General features: G+C 34.5%; 2 protein-coding genes across 2 annotated transcripts in view; both read left to right on the top strand.

Annotated features, from left to right (window-relative positions):
- Positions 1-955: 955 nt before the first annotated feature.
- LOC113079760 (ethanolamine-phosphate cytidylyltransferase-like) lies at positions 956-8,109 on the top strand. The gene is given in 13 exon segments (XM_026251965.1): positions 956-1,066; positions 1,159-1,320; positions 2,131-2,197; positions 2,298-2,370; positions 2,372-2,399; positions 2,495-2,520; positions 2,849-2,987; positions 3,129-3,211; positions 3,687-3,764; positions 5,242-5,307; positions 5,959-6,024; positions 6,108-6,196; positions 6,292-8,109. Coding segments are annotated over 13 exon segments (1,074 nt in total). The 5' UTR covers positions 956-984; the 3' UTR covers positions 6,407-8,109.
- Positions 8,110-8,686: 577 nt separating this feature from the next.
- LOC113079761 (guanine nucleotide-binding protein G(o) subunit alpha-like) overlaps positions 8,687-22,275 on the top strand; it is a 32,691-nt gene continuing 19,102 nt past the window's right edge. The window contains exons 1-4 of the mRNA XM_026251966.1: positions 8,687-9,290; positions 10,868-10,959; positions 17,210-17,302; positions 19,272-19,432. Of these exons, the coding sequence (XP_026107751.1) occupies positions 9,161-9,290; positions 10,868-10,959; positions 17,210-17,302; positions 19,272-19,432 (476 nt within the window). The 5' untranslated portion in view covers positions 8,687-9,160. The remainder of the gene's footprint in view (positions 9,291-10,867; positions 10,960-17,209; positions 17,303-19,271; positions 19,433-22,275) is intronic.

Here is a 22,275-nt window from a genome sequence, read left to right as displayed (position 1 = left end):
AACAAAAAGAACATGGTATTACTACAGTTACATGTGCAAAACATACTGTTACCACAGTATAGTGAAGTCAGACTGCGATACTGTGTTACTTTGATAGTTTCCATGGGATTGAATGAGTATTATATTTAAGTACCATGGTATTTATATGGTACAGCATGGCATTTTTAAAAGTATGCATGTTCAAAATCATGGTATTATCATAGTTTACAACTGTCCATGAATCCAATCCCATAGTACTTTCTGTTAGTGTAAGTTAGTAGAAAGGTTTGAAGCATTATCAGACGTTTGATATTTCATAATTAGAAAGTGTCTGTTTCAGTGAGTACATTAAAACAGAAATAAAACAAATATTTGATGAAAAGAAGAAATTCTGCCAACGACTTAAAAAAAATACTAAAAACTACAACTGAAATAAAATTTGATTAAAGCTTTATAGAAGCATTTTTTAAGTGACAAACGCTCAATTACTAAAATAAAACTGAAATGTAATAAAAGCTAATTTAAATGAGTTTGTTATGATGGTATACAAATAAGTACCAAAATACTGCAGTGCAGGTTCAAAGGTTATTGGGTCAGGTGATTTCTGAGAACTGACCCGTTTCTCATACCTATGTTAATAGTTCACAAAGGTGTAGAAATGATATGATATTCTCCAATTCATTTAACCCTAGCATTCAATTTTGAGTGATGGAGTAACTGCTGTTATAAATAACACATAGTGTGGAGTGTGGTGTTCAGCAAAGGCTCATGGGGAAATGAAATGGGAGATAATAATCCCCATGTAATCCTATCGACCCAGCTAATGATATTACTAGGGGAAAGGCGCTTGTGGTGGTTAGATAACCCACCTGTCTCTTGCTACAGCTGTGTGTACAGCCTTATATTGAACTGCTACGAAAGCAGTTATTCATTACATAACCTGTGTGGGTTCTTTAAACGAAGCACCCTGCATCTAAAGTCCACGTGTGTCTCCACAGCTATGACATGGTGCACTACGGTCACTCCAACCAATTACGACAGGCCAAAGCGATGGGAGATTATCTCGTAGTAGGAGTTCATACAGATGGTATGCATTACAATTTCAGACTTTCACATAAAGCCACTGTAATATACAAACTGAAAAAAACGATCATATATTTGTTTTTCTGTCACGTTCAGAGGAAATCGCCAAGCACAAGGGTCCACCGGTCTTCACGCAGGCCGAGCGTTATAAAATGATACGGGCCACGAAGTGGGTGGATGAGATTGTTGAGGGGGCACCGTATGTTACTACGCTGGAGACGCTGGACAAGTACAACTGTGATTTCTGCGTGCACGGAGGTGAGGGGATCATTTAGGCACTTTTAGACGATCCATTTAAATAACTTTAAAGATGCTGTGTCTTACAGTTTTGTGGAATTTTGTGAAAGTACATTTAATTTTATTCCCAAATGGTTAGAATTTAGCTTTTCATAACCATTTTCATCCTGGTTCTGGTTCTTAGAACTGAACATCCTGTGTTTTTATTACAGTTCCTTTTCTTACCGTTCCTTTTCACTCATAACATGCACATTAGTTTGTATGTCAGGTCAGCTTTAGTTACTGAATAGGGAATTATGTGTTAAATATAATATTAATTACATGACATTACCGCATTAGTTACAAAATTAACAAATGGGGCCTTATGCTAACGTAATAATGATTGTGATTTCATATTCATGATTATTTCTAAACAACAAATATTTTTAGAGTTTATTTTGAGTAAGTGATCTTGGTGTTTAAAGACCCATTAAAAACAAGACCAATCACTATAAAAATTGTAACGATTATGTTAGTGTTCACACCAGTGGATGATAACCTTCTGTTTATTATAAGTACGTGATGCAGTTTTTTAAATGCTCAGTTTCCTTAATTCAGGATGGATTCTGAGTGGCTCTAAATATTTGTATAATTTGTCAGAAATCATTTAAATCTTTTAGTCATAGTTATCTTTTTTACTTATCACCCTTTCTTGTTGTGTCGGCATAGTGGTTTGTACATCGAAGGAATATCCTGGTTTAGATTATATTCTTCTTTCATTAAGTTAAAATCAAATAGTTAAAATTGTACCAAAATTTAATTGAATCATAATAATATCATATCTTTTGCTAGATGACATCACATTGACCGTGGACGGGAAAGATACATACGACGAAGTGAAGAGAATGGGTCGATACAGGTAAAGTCCAATGGGCCTCTGACATACACCTGTGGCACACCACAAAATTTTGACCCAAGGTGTGTGTAATGGTTGGCACGTGTGTTTTTTTCATCATCAGGGAATGTAAACGCACACAAGGAGTGTCTACGACAGACCTAGTGGGTCGTATGCTCCTGTTAACAAAATCGCATCAACAGTAACGTTGTGAGTAGACTCTATTGTTAATTGTGTGTGCAGATAAACATTACATAAAGACTTTCTGTCAGTCCCCGATTCATATTCTACTCCCTCTCACAGGATAATGCAGCCTACCAGCCTCCCACACAGATAACTTTGGGAAGGTGCGTTGATCTGCTTATTTGCTGATTCATATTTTTAATAATATATTGTAATATGCGGTCATACACAGCTTTGACCATTAGAGGTCAGGGCTTACCTACATTATTTCCAACTATATATGGTTTTGCTTGGTAATGTCAGATATTGCAGTCCTTTAATAAGTTGGGAATGCAATTCTATGTTGCTTTGGAATTCCAGTTGGGGAACATACTGTACATAACTTGAACTTTCAATGTGGTGTATGAGGAAAAAAATCTTATACATGTTTATTCATTTGAATATTCTGGCATTTGCAAAGGTAAAAATTTCTGATGTATCTGTTCTCCTCAGGGTCCTAAAGGGCACAGCCCCTGGACTGGTGTCTCTCAGTTCCTGCAGACGTCTCAGAAGATCATCCAGTTCGCTTCAGGAAAAGAACCACAGCCGGAAGACACAATTATTTATGTGGCCGGAGCCTTCGACCTCTTCCGTATCCTTTTAGACACATACCACTCCACACTTTGCTTCTGAAGACATCTAGAAAGCTAGAAAAAGTCATGTAAATTTCAGTTTAAGGTTTGGGAACTCCTGTTATGCTTTTGTTTTGGCCTTGACTATATGACCTGTATAGACATCGGTCACGTGGATTTCCTCGAGACTGTTCACAAACAAGCAGAGAAACCTTACGTCATTGTCGGACTGCACTTTGACCAGGTGTGTTTCAAAAAAAACAAATGCTTTACGAGATTTTACAGACCTCTCCTCCCTCACGCTGATTTTAGAAAGGGCCAAATTTGCTATGACAAGCTGCTTTTAATTCTTGTGATAAACTTTGATCAGACAGAAAACCTCATGTGAACCATAAAAAAAGGAAGTTCAAAGTCCCATCTTCAGCATGACAACATGCAAACCTGTTTTACACTGTTTTTGAACTTCTATGCCTCAGGGGAAACATGTGTTTAAGTTCCCTAAAATGAGAAATACCATACACATTACAAGTATGGTTACTAGTTCTACAGGCTACTAAATTAGAATTGTGAATAGTTTTAAAATGACTAAATTGTAGACTGAAAGTGCATCTCAAGTGCATCTTAGTTGGTCTGTAATTGCATTAGTGACTAGTGTGCCATTTTAATGGTTAGTAAATGTTATTATGTTTATGAATTGTATTCGTTTCATTTTTTCGTAGGAAGTGAACCGCTACAAAGGAAAGAACTACCCCATCATGAATATTCATGAGAGAACTTTGAGTGTGCTGGCTTGCAGAGTAAGTGCAAAACGTATGCCTCAAGTCATTTTTGTGTCTTGCATAAACGTGCACCAAACTTACCGCTGCCTTTTATAATGTTTTGGTAGTTTGCATAAATTACAAATCTCCTCCAATCTTTTCTTAGCATTTTGAATAAATGACTGCCTCCTCCAGTCATTTCTTTGGATTGTGCATAATTTAATGTCTCCTTCGATCCTGTTTTATTATGTTGGACATTTCAAGTTGCTTTTGTATTCTTGACACTCTTGTTTAAGAACAATGGGCCAATGTATTCAGAGACAGGGAGTGTTAAAGTACAAAAAAGAGAGTTTGGGGGAAGAAACTGGGCAGAAACATTAAGAAACATCTCAAGGTTAAGAGAACAGACATCACAAGCAGTGTTGAAAGAACATTTGTACTGCATACTTAGGAGACCCCAATTAAAAATCTCACGTCTTGAGTTAATCCAAACCATCTTCAAGTTTATAAACCTCTCATTCATCCTCAGCACACAAACTCTCATGGATCAGGCACATGCCAGCATACCTAAAGCATGCCGAAACATTCAGACAGAACCCACACAAAACAAATTCCAGACCTCCCCAAATACTGTAATATCAGTACAAACCACACGTGCATTCCTTTATGAAAACTGCTGAATGTTGGGAGGTTTCATTTGGCTTTAAAATTTAGAACTTTGACTGATTTGGAAAGTTTTAGAACGTTTGAACCAAGAACTTTGAACTTGGGGATCTATAGAATTGTAGAACTTGAGGAACATGGTGAACTGAGAACAATGCGAACATAAAGTTTAGAACTTCGAGAACAGAAAGAATAAAAAACCTGGGGAACTTGTAGAACAAACTAAAAAAGGAGAACTTTGAATTTGTAGAACCCCGAGAACTTAAAACTTAAAAGACCGAGGTTGTAGAACCTAGACAATGTAGAACTTTAAAACTTAATGTAGAACTTAAAGAAATTAGATCTACAAAAATTTGAAGAATGTAAAACTTAAGGAACTTAAACTACTGGAGAAATTTGTGAAGTTGGAGAAGTCTGAAAAGTAAAAAAATGTAAGTTGTAGAATGTAGAACCTAGGCAATGTAGAATTTAGAGAATGATAATTTACAAATGAAGGAAATTAGAATTGCTAAAAACATTTGGAACGTAAAACATTGGGAACTTAAAGTGCTAGAACTGGAGAAAGGTGTGTGCTAGTAGAACTCTGAAAACTTAAATAAAAGTTAAAGAACTTAGTGGAGAACTTGTAGAATTCTGAAAATGTACATTGAAATTAGAAACTCAAGAACTTGCGAGAACTGGAGAACTCAATGAGGTGAAATAACTTAAAAACTTAAAAAATAAATCTTGAAGAAAGAAGAAATGTTTAGAACTGTAAAGCTTTAAGAATCTACTTTAGAACTTTGAGTTTAGTTTATAATCAGTCTTCCATTTAGGCTTTAGATAACGGTGTTGTGATTCTTTTTTTCTTCAGTATGTGTCTGAGGTTGTGATCGGAGCTCCGTACACAGTAGGAAAAGATCTTCTGGATCACTTTAAGGTACAGTACCAAACCAGTACACATTGGTCATTCACTATAGAGAATAAAAATCTAGTTTTGGTGTAACCCGCTTCCAGACACAATAACACAATAAGAGGCTTTGAGTGTGAAGAGAATGTGATTTGTGTGATTCACACACTACGTTATTGAGATATAAAGCTGTGTGTGTGTGTGTGTGTGTGTTGTGTACAGCTCTGGGACAGCTGCCAGATTCAAAGGCTTTAGTGACTGAACACTATTTCAGCAATTCTGTGTTGTCCTGCTTGGGAACAATCTAGAGATTTACTGCTCGCCTCTTTAACCACAAACCCTCGAGCAGTTACAGAGAGTTCAACCGTGCATTATAGTTTAACTCAAAAGAGTGCTTGGGACATTTTTCTCTGTCCTGATGGGAAAAATACAAAGGACGCACACTATATTGGGGACATTATCAATATATTGGACGCTTTTATGGGTTTTGTTTTTTGCTTAACTAAACAATAATAAATAGAGCTTAAATAGAGATATAAATGCTTATACTCTACTTATCTTTCTTTAAAAAAAAAAAGAATCATTTGGCAGATAACCTTATAAAACAGAAACTAATATTTAAAAGCTTAAAAACATTTCACTCTAATTTTGTTTAACTTGTAAAAAAAATTCTGGTTGTAGGTAGATCTGGTGTGTCATGGGAAAACCGAAGTGTTTCCTGACACAGACGGGACAGACCCTTACACCGTGAGTAAAGTCTCCTTATATTCATCTCTCGGTGATCTTCTCTTCCATAAAAGCCCATTTTTACCCATTGTGTCTCTTTGCAGGAGCCGAGGAAGAGAGGCATTTTCCGCGTCCTGGACAGCAGCAACAATCTGACCACCGACGACATCGTGCAGAGAATCATTGAGAACAGGTTTGTGGGACGATACGAGCTAAACGTGAAAACATTGCTCGCGGGAAATGTAACGAACGTATGCAAATGAGCCGTGTCTCTCTTTGTCCCGGTAGGTTGCAGTTTGAGGCCAGGAACCAGAAGAAGGAAGCTAAAGAGATGGCTGTGATTGAGGCTTTGAAGCATAAAGAGGATTCGCTGAAGACCGAGGCGGCTCTAGTGAATAATTAACCGAAACTGTCCAAACCGAACAAATCAAGGGCTTCATCATAGAACCAAAATTAACCCCGGACTGTTATATAAACACCCCGAACGAACAAAATGCCTGAGCTGAAGATGCTTTTAAGTGGACATGGAGAAACGCAGACTGTTTTTTTTTTTGTTTTTGTTTTTTATAATTGCACGACTCTTGTTTGATACAAAAGCAAAAAAAAAGCACTTCGTTATGTGTGACAAAAGCACTTCGTTATGTGCGGAGAAGTTTTATGATACCTATAAAATGGGTTCGAAGACATTCTCTCTGAATGGGAGGAACACTGAAAAACATTCAGCAGCTAATTTTGCATTTTGTATGGATGTTATGGGAGGGAGGATTGTGTCATTTTGGTGGTTTTTTGAACTGGTAATCCATCCGCACAAATTTGTAGTTGAGCAGAGAAACACTTAGTGAAGAAACACTAGATGTTGACTACAATAGCATGCATACTAGCTCTATGCATGTTTTCTTATTAGGATTTTATGTTGGGATTTTACTATTATTATTATTATGTGTTTTATATTTTGTGACATTTTACCCCAAAATCAAAGTTATTATAATATTTTAAGATTTATAAGATTGTTCCTATTTTAAGACTAAGGCTTTTTATTTGCATTGTGATATTTTTATTTATTTACTTAATTTCCATCTGTATTCTCATTACCTTAATATATCTGGACATTTATCTTCTTTTTTATTTTTTGTTTGCAGTTCTAATTGTTTTCAGAAGTGATTCTTATTCTATTCTCTTTATAGTATTTTTAATAGGTATGTATAAATTAAGGATATACTATACATGATACATAAATACTTTACAACTTTAATGTATTTTTATCCTTTTTTTTAAATTATTATTATTGTTATTTTTTCAATTTTGGTAGTGAGATTTTCACAAATGGGATTTTTTTTTGTCAAGATAGTATCACAATGCAAAAAAAGGAAAAGAAAAATAATTTAAATCATATATATACATTTTTTTTTATTTATTTTTTATTTTTTTGTAGTGAAATGTCATCCTGGCCATTTTTAATGTTTTTAACCCTGGAATATTTTATTCTAGCGGTTTTACCTTTTTCGTCATCACTGAACACTTGATATGCGTGTCCTGAAAAAAAAAAATCTCAGAACTAATCTCTGAAGTTTTGTTTCATACACTGTCCACAGTCACCTATCTGGCATTTTACTCGGTTTTACCACTTTTATTTTCACGTTCTTAATATTGTTTGTTGTGACATGAACAAAGTCACAGCCAAAGACTCTTTGACCTCAGGTGATTGATGTCCGTTTAATGTCACGCTTTAATTTTAACAGATTTTTACAAACATCTGTCTCTAAACTAAGTTGATTATTAAAAGTCAAACTTGCTTTTATCTCATATGTACTTTTATCTTGTTTTATGCGGTTTGTTGTCTTTTTTTTGTTCAATGAATGTCAAAGCACCTTGCAATTGCAGCATGTTTTTAGTTTGTAACATTTCCTGCACATTTAGGTTGAATTGCTGTGGGGAAAAAAACACTGTTTTTACATTGCAGAAATGTTGAGTGACCAATTCTGAATTTGGTGTTAATGTCTTCAGAAAGTCTATAATTTACCGTCCCATGCATAATAAACCGTAAGCCATCAAAACACCTCCATTAATTGCTATTTAAATTGCAATAAAAATGTATGAAAAACGGCCTGCTCTGACCATTATTCCATTAAGCGCATAAAAATCTAATTATTTAATTTATTCAATGTGAAGATATATCAGTGATACTAAATTGACATTTAAGTACAAACATTTTAAACTTAATTTTAAGGCAGGTTTGCATTTACGTGGTCAATTATTGTATAAAGAAAATGTTTATGATTATTAATAAAAAAATAAAAGTGTTTTATTGTTAATTTAAGATGATACTTGATAAGTATTTTCTTTCTTTTTTTTTGGCTGATTCCAACTTTTAGATTTTGTTATTAGATCAAGATTAAATTAGATCAATATTTAAATGATACTAAACTTACTATGCAATATGCCATAATACTTTATTTATTTATTTTATATTTAATTGTTTACTTTGTAGCTATTGTATTATGTTTGTTGTTGTTTGGTTGTAATTACTTTTAGCGTTTTTACTTTATTCAGTTTTCCAGATTTATATAAAATCTTAATTAATTAATTTAATTTCATTGTATAATGAGTTACACTGACTGCCAGCAGCAACTCTCCCAAAACGCTTGAACAAAACCCATCTCAGGTGACAAGTTCCACAAACATCACGTCACTTCCTTCCTAAAGAAAGCGGACACCCCCAAAAGAGAAGCTCTGTAGGCAACATGCACCATTTAGTTTGCGCGTAATGAACAGGTAGAGCTGTGTTGTGGATTATGAGTGTTTGTGCGGCGTCTGACACTGTTTGCGTGAGATCTCAATGGACACGATGATCCCGAGCCAGCACGAGTGTTGAGCCCGACGAAATTAACCGGGAACAGGCGGATTTGAAACTTTTTTCTCTTTCCTCCTGTACGATCGGACCATCCCAGGCTCTCTCTCTCTCTTCGATTTGGAATCAGATCTTTTCAAAATCACACGTGCAATTAACTTTGGTGTCATTTTACGCGCTATCCGGAGGGACTTTGTATAATAGCGGGGGGATCTCGCCGGGATGTTTTTACGCGACTTTGAACGTTCCTCTTCGGTTCCATCCGTGATGTTGGGATTTCTGCTGGATCTTTAGCTATGAGCTCTGGAAATGGGTCTGTGTCTGGGCTCAGAGGTGACCGAGGAGGGAAAGAAGGCGAAGATCCACAGCTCGCAGATAGACCGAGATCTGTACGAGTATGCCAAGAGAGAGATGAACCTGGTGAAGATCCTCATGCTGGGTAAGAAGGTCCCATCCAGATGTTTGTTCATCTACCTATTGCTTTTAGGCGAAATAACATGTGGTTTGATGTTTACATATGCCTGATTGTGCATTAAAAACTAAATTTTGGGTACTCTAGTTTATTTTTAACTAAACGATTGTGGGTTTGACCCCAAGTTTATTGGTTCAGCATCAGATTTGGACTTGAAAGTTATCCGTTTAAATAGCCGATCTGTGCTGGTAACTCTAAAAATGTAGGTTTAAACCCTAGATTTGGTTGGAAACCTACCAGGTTGTAGGTTTGAACCCCAGATTTGTGCAGAGATTGAAACTTGGGTTTGTAACAACATATTATGGCTTGTACCTCCTGCAAACCCCAAAATATTATGTTATGCCCAGATCTGAAGTTTTAGCTTTTATGTAAAAAAGGTTGTAGGTTCAAGTCTCAGTTATGGGTTGAAACTAAAAGGTTGGTGGGTTGAACCTTGAGTCTGGGCAGTGAAATGGAAGGTTTTTGCTTTAAAATATCAGATGTGTGCAGTTAAGTGAAAATTTGTGGGTTTGAAAATGAGAAATGGACTGATATCTGCCATGGATTAGCTTCATATAAGATCTGTGCTGGTTTGAATTTCATATTTGTGCAGGTAACTGAACCATTCTGGGTTTAAATTCGATATTTGTGAAGGTAACTCAACCATTCTGGGTTTAATTTTGAAATTTGTAAAGGTAACTTGACAGTTTGAACCTTAGATCCGGGCTTGTAACTTAAAGATTGGGGGTTTGAATTTCACTTTTGAGCATGGTAATTGAACCATTCTGTGTATAAACATCAGATTTGTTCAGGTAACTGGACCGTTTTTGGTTCAAACCTCAGAACTGTGCTGGTAATTGAAAGGTTGTGGGTTTGAATTTCAAATTTGTCCAGGTAGCTGTAAAGTTCTTGGTTCGAACCACACTTCAAGGCTAATAATTGAAAGGTTGTAGGTTCAAATTTCGTATTTGTGCAGGTAACTAAAAGGTTCTGAGTTCCAACCTCAAATCTTAACTCCTATAAAAAACATGACAGGTTTGAACCTCATATCTGGTCTAGTAATTTAAAGGTTGTGGGTTTGAAATAAATTTGTCATTTGTGGAAGTAATTGAAGCATTCCGAGTTAAAACGTCAGATTTGTTCAGGTATCGGGACAGTTCTCAGTTCGAACCTCAGATCTGGTCCGGTAATTGAAAGGTTGTGGGTTCAAATTTCATATTTGTCCAGGTAACAGTAAAGTTTTGTGTTTGAACCTCTCATCTGGGCTAATGATTTAATGGCTGTGGGTTTTAATTTCATATTTGTGCAGGAAACTAAAAGAGTTCAAGAATTCTTGACTCATATCTGAAGGGTTGCAGGTTTGAACCTCACGTCTGGGCTGGTAACTGAAAGGTTGTGGGTTTGAACTTCAGGAAGAGTTGATTTATGAACGTTGAAGACTGTACTCTGGAACCAGACATTTATCTTGGGTTAATATAGAATGGCTGTACCATTTGTAGGTTCTGTTGTTAAAATTGTAAACTAAATGACTGATTAGTAATGTTGACTGACCTATATTGATGTAGGTGCTGCTGAAAGTGGGAAAAGTACGCTGGTCAAACAGATGAAGATTATCCACAGTCATGGATTCACCAAACAAGAGCTAGCCAGTTTTAAGGTAAGACATTTTATGATGTTGTTTTCACAGACTTGCATGCAAGAGGTTAATTGCATTTAATAGTTTAACATTTGTTCTGTGCTATATTTTGTCTGTGTGCTCTATACTTCCTCTGCCATCTGGGAAATCAAGCTGCTGTGTTTTTGGGGATTATTAAAAGTTTAAGAGGTCATTGGTTCAGCTGTGAAACAAGACCTCAGTTCAGTGGAAGACTGGATCTTGCTCCAGCATGTTTTTTGTTCTGTTTGGAAGAGAAAGCGGAAGGGGGAAGGAAAAATATGGAAACATGAAACACAGAAAAGTTTTAACTTTTTAGGTTTTTAAACCATTAAAAATTGCAGACTTCCAAGAACATTTTCTCTATAGTTTGCTCGACAGCCAGTGTACACTTCCTCTATAGTCTAAATTCAAACCTTTTTTGACCGGTCACTCAAAATGTTACCATGGCAACATAGTAAAGGTGCACTGCACTCTGGCTCCATTAGAGTAACCTGTGGTCCATGTACGTCTTATCACCATGGGAACAGAAAAGTGATTGATTTTCCCATTTCATAGTAAACCGCAGCCAGCTGTGTTCTCAACATGATCATCTACCCTGTTATCGCTAGAACTGCAGTTTTTTACTGTCATTTCGAGGTGAAACGTCATTTTTGGCAACAAAAATAGTAGTGTTATTCAGTCCCCTTCTTCAGTTTACTAAAAGACCCTAGGCTAGGGGTTGGAAGTATGAATAAAGTAATTTAATAACACTGTATACATATGACAAACTTGTTATACTTTGCTTGAAATTCAAGTGACAAAACATTAGTACGAAGCTACAAAGGGTTATTGTATGGCTATATATAGACTGCGTGCAAAAATAAAGACTTTTTATTTTGAAGACTTCAAACTTTGTTGGGCCAAATACGGAGCCTTGCTGTATCCCGAACTCTAAGATGTGACTTAAACACTGCTTGTCTACATTTACTACAAACATATGCTATTGTATGACACACTTTTTACCTTTTGGTTGAAATATGTACTAGGAGTTTGTTGACTTTAGAGAATGTGCATGTTGGCTGCAGAATGTACAAAAAAAATCTTAACTAATATTTTTGAGAGAATGCTACCTTACTGAAACTTCCCTAAGTATTTAATTTCCTCACTCTTAATAAAAGGCACTTTGATTCTTTGGAATTCAGGAATCTGTCCATCCAGTATTTGTTAGCAAGCATTTTTCTAGTCACATGTTTTTCCAGTCGTTTTATAAATCAGCTGATTTTGTAAAAAAAAAAATATAAAAACAGAAGGTCTATCATATATCCTGTGAAATGCCAGGTGCAGATCTGCATGTGTGCTTGCTTGGGATAAACAGACTTTGTGTACCATGTCCTCTTCATTAAACCTTCCCTCAGGGTTTGTTTGTGTAAGCTACACTTTCCAGTGAGTTTGAATTAGATTGATGGACTTAGAATATGCAAGTGGTGTTTTGAAGTCCCTCAGGGAATGCTTTAAAACCTCAATGACAGCCTATTAGCTTGAGCCGAATGCAAAGGGATCATCAGGATGGTTAACTAGATGACTAGTCACAAAGCAATCACCTAGCTGATTTTTAGTGGCAGGGCGATGAATTTAAGAACCTGTTAGCATGCTTTTTTGGGAAGGATTCGTCATCATCTGTGCTATCTTTCGCCAGCAGAAACTTTCATTATCTTTAAATGAAACAAGACGTGTGTAGTGTCATGCATCAGAAATAAAATGCACAGTCAGAAGCTTGGGAGAAGGAAGCAAAGTAAGAAGTACTGTTTGTGTACACAACTTAATTTTAACAAAGACTTAATTTTAAAATAGACAGTGATTAGACTGTCTTCAGATATGTACTTCGAAATATTATCTTTCCAAAATGCCAAAGGAACTTGTTTCATAAAATGACACTCTAGCTGCATACGCAGCCTCTGCTGTCATGTGGATAGAGTTTCAATGTACATTCTAAACTGATATTACTCCTTAGGGTTCTTTGTTGAAAAATAGGAGTTCAGAGATTGATGACTGTCACTGTCCTACTTATTGTGAGATGTTAATTTATCAAAGATTTTAGGCATATCAAAAAATATAAATGTTTTGTCTGTACAGTTTTTACTCCAATCTAGAAAAGTTTTCAAACCATTGTAAATGTGTCAAAAATTTTGTGATTTGCCAAACTGGTGATTCGTTCTATAGGCATTGAACTAAATGACAGTACGTGTGAAGAATGTGATCTCTAGATTTGATTAACTTTAGCCATGTCACTGCATAGTTTGTGCCAGTCACTGTGGTATGAAACTTTTCTGACTAGAAGCACAATGTTTGTATTTTGCACCATTCTAGTTAATAATTCAACACAACAGCGGTTTTTATATGTTTGTGAAATGAGAAGAAAAAAAAAAGTAATGTCCCATAATAGCACTAAGCTAACTTCTCCCATTGTTCTAGAAACAAAATAAACATTGCCCTAAAACCAAAGAATAACCTACAATAGCCTAATTTTATAGTAAACACAGACTAGCCAATTTTGAGTCATGTCTTGAGTTTGGGATACCTCAAGGCTTTGATTTCGGTCCATCAAAGTTTGATGCAAATTAAATAAAGTATTTTTGCAAGCTAGACCATAATTTTTATGCTGACTTCTTCTATGCCTGTTTTCTCTTCAAATGTTGCCCAGTCACAGCGTTCTATGTTTCTAATGTTCAAAAGGTCCAGTTACTGCTTGCCTAGTTTTTGTTGGATGGGTTCATAAAAGGTCACGCTTTCGCTCACACATGCATATGTTTGTACAGACCCATAATTATGGCTAGTTTTATATTGTACCCATGCTTGCAGACATAAGCATAGTCTGTAATCAGACTGGCCTTGGTTGACTTGGATGTAGTGTCACACAAGGGCGGACCATCGACTGTCAGAGGGAGGCCAGGGAAGGGTGTGGTGAACTGTACTGTGAGTGTGTGTGTGTGAATCATAAATACAAGTGAAAATGTTATGTGTTACAGGTAAAAAGAAGGGACTTGCCCTGACCTGAATGTCGCAGGAGTGTCTTTTTCTTAATCCTTTCTTTTTGCTCACCATTGTACTAAACTGTCGCTGTGGTCTTTAACCACACCGTGGTCTCTCTAACCCACAGGAAGTCAAGTTGTCTTTCCTGTTTCCTCCTTTTTTATTTCATATACTGACACCAGTCTCTCCATGTCTCCTGGTTCTCCCAAAGCTGCAACTTCAGCCTAAAGGCAAAATGACAAACATTTCTCATTATCATCAATGTTGAAAACAGTAGTGCTGCTTGAAATTTCTGTGGAAGCAGTCATTGACTTTTTTTCTAGTGTGCCCATCTGGTGGCTCTTTTTTTTATGGCTAGACTTCACAAAACTCGCAGCTGGGTTTCATGCTTTCATTTCTTCGACCTCCCTCTGACTCCTTCTTTGATGAAGTGGCAAGCTCTCCTTTTACAAACGTGACATCAAGGAGTAATAGGAGACTTTGGAGTGGCGTCGTCGGTGGTCTAGAATTTGAGCTTGACCCAAACTTAGTTATTGTAGAATGTACAGTACGGTCTTTGACAAGATTCTGTTGAGCTCATAGATGCCTGGAATTTTTAGAATTTAACACCGAGTTCTAGAATTTGTTGTATGTTGATGTCTGTAAATTCTAGAACTCAAATCCCTGAAAATAAACGGTGAATTCTTAGAATGGTTCAACAAAAAATTAACTTTCTGTAATTCTTTACTCATCCAAGCCAAATCTGTCACTTTTCTTAGTTTCAAGGAACACACACACACACACACACATAGAGAGAGAGAGAGAGAAATAAGATATTTTGAGGATTATGTAAGCTTCTTTTTCCATTCAGTAAAAGTGTATTGTGACTTTCAATGGACTTTCAAGCTCCAATATGGACTAAAAGCACCATAAACCTGTAAAAATATTCTATATCACATGTGGTCTGTATTTCAGTTATTCTGGAGCCATATGTTTAGATTCAAATTCAGTTCTAAAATATGATAATCAAGGATGTGACCGCTTAAAAATGTCTGTGAATTTTGAATTTGCTTTTATTTTTATAGTTTCAGTTTTAGTAATTTTATGTCCATTTGACATTTTTATTATGATTTCTGTAACTTTGTATTTTTTTGTTTTAATTTTTATAGTTTTAGTACTAAAACTCACACTTCTCATTTTTGTTTATGTTTTGTAAGCGTGACCTCTAATATTCATATTTTTTATAGCTGTATTTCAGCTATATTTTAATTCAAGAAAATACATTTTTAGGTTGTTTTAGCAAATTTAGTTACTGAAACTTATTTTAGTTCAGTTGTTTGCCCAAGCAACATTTTCTAATTTTTTTTAAAATATTTGTTACATGTAATGTTCAAATTGTATATTATTTCAGCTTTATTTCAATTAACAATTTTTTTTTAAATAGTTTTACTATGTTTTTTTTATGTAAAAAATTCTAATTTTATTTTTAGTTTTGTAAATGTAAGTTTTACATCTAATAATTATTTTTTTAATCTCAGATAATCAACCAACTTATTTTTAAATATTTTTTTATAGTTTTTAATCTTCCATTAAACTGTCACTTTAAACAATTTCTTCTGCTAGTTTTTAAGACCTTAACAAGTGTTTAGTAGTAAATAAAAGATGAACAGTGTGTTTTCTCTCTCTCTCTCTCACACACACACAGACACACACACACACACACACACATAAACCCCTCTGTGAAGCTCCCTGCCATCTTTGCTCTTACCGCTTTCCACAAGAATAGTTTCATTGTTCTAAAGTGTGTGATTCACCTCCTGCGTCGCTCTAGTGCACTTTATGTGTGTTTGCAACAACAGGAAGTCGATAAAAGCGCATCATATATCCGAACCGGGCCCGCAGCCCTTCGTGAACACAGAAAGGCTTTTCCACGTTCGCTCTTCCCTGGAATGTTCTGTGTCTCTGATCTACAGCCCAGCAAACAAAAGCTGTTCAATAAAGGGCAGGAATGTGTTTGCTTTGGCCACAGAGTCAGGGGCGGTGAAAGGGGAAGCATCTGAGCACAACACGAGCGGACGGGCGCTGAAAGTGTGAAAAGAGAAAGGTTTTGGGTGGCACACACGTGCACTGATTTTGTCAATTGTGTCAAAAGTCGAAATGAAATCAAAATGTCCGAAATGTACTTTGTTAATAATAATTTCTGATTTTACCATGAATGATTATTCATTTGAATAATAAAGTTCTTATACTTGCTATTACAGTAAGGTAGTTTTATTATATTTTAATTCTTCAATTATGTTTTTATTATACAATTTTGTCATACATTTTATATATTATATATTTAAAGTATTTTGTGTGTAAATAAATTAAACTTAGTATTATCTAATATTTGTTGTAATATTTGTGGTTTGTGTATATTATTGTAAATTTTAAATAACATGTAACAAAAATATTACAATATTTGTAAAAATATTATTATTATTATTATTATTATTATTATTATTATCTAATAATTGTTTTAATATCTTTTAATATTTAAATTCCAAACACATTTCAACAGTTGATTTTGATTTATAAATTTTTTATTTATCAATCATATTTATTTATGCATCATATTTATATAGTATTTATAATATTTGGTATATTTACCATATATTTATTTGTATACATTTTTGGTCCTTTTTTTTTTTTTTTTTTTACAATGAAAATCCTATTTCACTTGCAAATGTGATTTAAACAGTTTTGGTATGGAAAAGAAAATGTGAAAATGGCGATTCAAAAACTACACAAATCAATCCCATTTCTTTGAATTGTTCTGACCAAAAGGAAATGATCAGCGTTGCATAATTCATAACCGCACAATTGCATTGCGCTTCAGCCGAGCGTTTGATCGTCACACAGCGGTGTCTGTCGCAGTAATGGCGCCTGGTGAAGCCACTTCCTGTCATTTGGATGGACGTGAGACAATAAGGACCAATCAAGCAGAAATTCATAACGTCCCAGTGACAGGAAGTAGATTTGTTTGGTTAGATGCACACGCAAATGGCCTTGTTACATTCTGTCACAGATCAGTGGAAGGGTTCGTAGGTAACGTGCTTACTTCAGGAAGTTATTTGCGTTGAAGGGACAAAGACAATGAGTCCTTCCAATCAGAAGAGAAAGAACTCCGAACTAATAAAATGAATATAAGAATGTGATCATCATGCTTTGTTCTTACTTGTATGAAAAGAGATTATGATTTATTTATCTTCTGTGTTTCCAGCCTGCGGTGTTGGATAACCTCTTGACCTCGATGAAGTTTGTCCTCCATGGAATGGGCGTCCTTCGCATCAACCTCGCTAACAGCAAGAACAAGGTTCGAACCAGACCCTTTCCTTTCTGCTGTTGAACAATATAGTTATTTATTACCCAGAGTTAGGATTTCTAACTATCTAAGATATTTTTAATGTTTTATTTTTTTTTTGTAATATATAACAACAACAACAATAATAATAATAATAATAATAACAATTATTATTATTTAACTAGTATGTCTTCACACTTTTTATAATTTATCAGATATATTTGGAATGTATTTATATAAAAAAGTTGTTTTACAATTAATATTATTATTAACTCTCTGTAGTTAATAATTAAAAAATGTTGTTGATGATGAGGATGTCTTCATTGTGCACCCATTAAGATACAGATTTAAACATCTATTACTAGATCTTCTTACCTAGGGTTAGGGTTACTGCAATAATAATAATAATAATGATAATAATAAAAATTTGTATATTTATATTTAAACATTAGATACATGTTTTATTTTATTATTTACTTATTATATTTTAATTATTTGATTTAAATATAATGCATATATGTTTCTAATATTTTTATATATATTCATGCATTTAGCATGCATTTTTTTTATTTATATACAAAAAGCAGTGCTTCCAAATGATTAATTGCATCCAAAAGAAAAAGTTTTGTGTACATAATATATGTGGGTGCCCTGTATATATTTATAATATGTATATATAAATACAATCACACGCATGTATACATTTAAGAAAAGTATGTTATGTTTATATATATATATATATATATATATATATATATATATATATATATATATATATATATATATATATATATATATATATATATATATATATATATATATATATATATATATACACACACAAATATATTTAATAATGTAAATATTTTCAATATATATACTGTATATGTGTGTATTTTATACATACATAATAGATAAACACAGTACATATATTATGCATACATACAGTACATACATTATCTAAACAAACTTTTATTTTGGATGTGAACATGTATAACTAGATCTAGTTACCATAAGTTAGCAATGCTCTCAGTGTCTCAATTAAACTTCCATTCAGTCTTTAAGCCTGCTGGGAAGATGCTGTCTTGTTGCAGTACTGACAGCGTCCACTGGGTGGCGCCATGTTTTCAGATCTAGGGATGTGATCGCCAACATTCTATTCAGAACATTCTTCCAGACTTGTCTCTGAAACAGTCATTATCTTATTCCAGGTGCGCACATTGAGGGTCGTCTGCTTTGATTATTAAATATGACCGTGGTTTTGATCGGGTCATGTGACGAGCGCTGTACTGTAATTAGACAGATCAGGCCAATTGTTCTTTTAATAACAGTGCTAGAGATACATATGTGTTGGGTCACACCACTAGATCAGATCTTTGTTCTAGTTGTTTAAATGTTATTGTTTTAAGCTTATAAACCATTGCTCCATTCCCTTAAATTAATTTTCCTTCCTTCATCAACATCTAACTAGGTATATATCACAACTGGTTGACTAGACATCCAAAAACTGACCAATTATTATGGTGGCCCAGTAGTGCACAACACCGTGGAAACAACAAAATTTGTCCTATGCCAAAATTTGTCTTCTTGTGTTGTGGCGATTTCATTGTGTTGTGCACTACTGGGCCACCATAAATTATGATGTGAATGATATTTTGATATTTGCAGCATTAGTGCTTAATTTAGCATGCTAAACTTTACCAGTTAGATGTTTTGCACTCTTAAAGTTCTTGAAACAAAAAAGTGTTCATGTAGCTCAAGTGGTAGAGCATTGTGTTAGCAAGCGCAATGTTGGGGTTTTGAATCCAGAGGAACACATGTTAGGAAAAATTGTTAGCCTGAATGCAATGTAAGTCGCTTTGGATAAAAGCATCTGCTAAATGCATAATTTTTTTTTTATTTTAAAAGTGAGAAGTTCTTGAAAAACACTTTGCCAGACGTACAAACTATGTATTTCTCCATGTCTGTGGTGTCTCTCCAGGTCCACGCTCACTCCGTTCTCTCGTGTGGCCGTTGCTTCGACGAAGAGCAGATGCTGTTCCCGTTCATAGGCCACGCCCTCTGCTGTTTGTGGGCGGATCAGGGGGTGCGGTCAGCAGCGGCGCGAGGATACGAGTACGAACTCAATGACTCGGCACTATAGTGAGTAACACTTGGACGCAAATCGCTAATTACTCACCCTAATCGCTAATAAGACGTTAGCGTTAACACAGTTATCACAGTAATACTTCATTTGTGAGCAGTGTTTTTACGCCAAGAGATTTAATATCTAATATTAGACCAGATTTCCTAGAATATCTGGTTAGAGGTATTTGTTCATGTTTTTTTTTGTCTGTTTAGCTACTTAGCTGCTACTTAGCTGCAAACTTTCTAATAAGTATACCGTGTTTGCTTGTGATTTATCGTTTTATCTTCATGCCCACCTAGATTCAGAGTTAAAATAGTAAATGAATACATTTCCTTTTCTTTGTGTTTTCAAGTAACCTTTGGTTAGCAAGCTAACAGATTAGCCTGTTTAGACAAAAGATTTTAGTTATGTACGGGCTTCTGTAAGATTAGCTAGTTTGCTAGTTGTTCAAGAAGCAAATGAGCTAGTTGATTTTGATTATATATAAATAAGAGAACCCTTAATTAAACCATGGTAAACTAACCATGGTTTTGCTACAATAACCATAGTTTAACCAAGGTGTTTGTAGTAAAACTGTGTTTATATGGTTACCAATATGCCAAAAAAACCACTTCACTTTTACTATAATAAAACCATGGTTAATTTTCACAAAGGAAACGAGTGTAATTAAATGATGAAAACGTCAATTAAAATCTTTTGAATTACATGTCATATTAACCGTAAAATTTAAACTAGAGCACCATTTCTGTTAGCCTTCATGGTTTCTGTTTGCCACTGTTTTTCTTTTTCAGTTAGCCTCTTTTTTGTATGAATTTTTTTTTCCAGTTTGTTTTTTTTTTTTGTTTTTTTCAGTTAGCCTCCATTCATTTTTGCTTTTTAGTTAGCAGTTTTTTTTTGTTTTTGTTTTTTCAGTTAGCATTCTCTGTTTTGTTGGTTAAGAAAAGGTCTTTTAACTAGCTTGAACACATTTTGATCCGAGAGCAAAGAGAATTCGGACCACGACACTGGAACAGTTCTCCGAAATGCTTTGCATCTCATTTGAATCTTATTAAACCACGTTTAAATAGACCAATCATGATCCGGAAAAGGTCATGAATGTTTTATTCTAATCTAATTGGTCATTTGACATGGTTGCTGACCCCTGAATCTTTCTCATGTTCAGTAAAAATTTCACGTGCTGCAAGGAAATTTACAGACAATTTTAAGTAAAACCGTTCCTTTGAAATATTCAGCTTGTATTATTTTTCTGCCTCTATTAAAGTTCCCTAGCACAGATTACATCATTTCATCTATTTAGTATTTTATTGGTTTTCTAGCCCAGGTTTTTCCCAATGCTTCTTGATGCAGTTTCTGAAACCTCAATGTAGGTGTAGTGGAACAAATGTGCGACTGTCACTCTTGAGCCGTAATGGCCGCTGATCTGTGACTCAGTCTGACACTCCCACTGTGAATAATGGCTGATTAGTGGGATATTTAAACAGTGAATTGTGTAATTACATGTGTGTGCGGTGACAAACTAAAACACCAGGAGGCTGATTATTTAAATGGAGCCGAGAGGGTCACCCGTGTCGCAGACGTGTGCTGTGTGCCACAGCGAATGAACCTCAAACTCCGCAGCGAGGTGTGTGTGTGTGTGTGGGGTAACTCCTAAACGGCAATTAGAAAACAGTCAAACCTCAAAGCCTACTGCCTTTGCCAGATGATATATATATATCCTGCAATGCATGCTGGGACGTCACGTAATGGAGGTTTGACACGATCGCTTGTCTTTTTGATTAGCACACAGGACACCTAGTGAAGGCTGTAAAGAATGAATAAATGATGGAGGCGAGCGAGATGTGAGGTGCTGTGTGTGGTTGAAGTTGTCCATACCGAATGTGTTTGACATCAAAACCCACACACACAAAAACACACAGCCTCGATTCTACTGAATTCCCACACATCTGCACATAAGTATGTTTTGGGGGAGAGGTTGTCCCAATTAAGTGAATTAAAATGTATTATTATCGTTATCTGTTATTTAATTAGAATGCGTTTAAACATATTATTATTATCAGTAGGATTTTAATAATAATTTTCAGATGTGTTATTGGTAGTAGTTATATTAAAAATGTATTTGGAGTTCTGAAATTTTTTAATTATATAATAAAAATAATATTTATAAAATATAAAATAAATATTTTAGTAGTATTGTTATTAGTAGTAGTTGAAATGGTATTAAAACTTTAAACAAATAACTATTAACTAATAACTATTAATATTATATTTTAATTAAATATGTTTAAAATTACTTTTGTTTAAAAAACACTGTAAGCCTAGATAACAAAGCATTATAATAAAATGTAATGGTAAAAATAATAATATTTATAACAATACTTGATTTACTTATACTTAAATTATTTTAATACTTATACAATATTTTATTTATTTAAAAATCTATTATTGTTATTATATTATTATTATTATTATTATTATTAATTCATTTTAAAATTCTAATAGTTTTGTTGTTATTAAGAATAGTAATAGTAAACCTCTAATGTATTAATACCAATTAAAAATATTTAATTATTATAATATATAAATAAAATAGTTGTTCTGCCATGCTTTAAAAATTCAAAATGTTTCTTTAATTCTAATTAGTTTCATAAAAATAAAAAAATAAATCTTTAGTCTATGTAAAGTAAGTGTGTGTGTGTCTGTGTGTGTGTTTGACTGTGTGTAAATTTGATTGACAGGTACTCCTGCCCCCCATTGACCCCTGGGTCCAAGGGGCCCCTCCAGACACTTCAGTCAATAATATGGAGTCAATAACACGCTTGTCACCGGGAACAACTAAATTATCACCATGGCACTGATT

The sequence above is a fragment of the Carassius auratus genome, unplaced genomic scaffold (assembly GCF_003368295.1).
Source record: "Carassius auratus strain Wakin unplaced genomic scaffold, ASM336829v1 scaf_tig00029160, whole genome shotgun sequence".
Taxonomy (NCBI): Eukaryota; Metazoa; Chordata; class Actinopteri; order Cypriniformes; family Cyprinidae; genus Carassius; species Carassius auratus.
The sequence above is the reverse complement of the archived record's forward strand: the minus strand, read 5'-3'. Positions and strand labels throughout refer to the sequence as shown.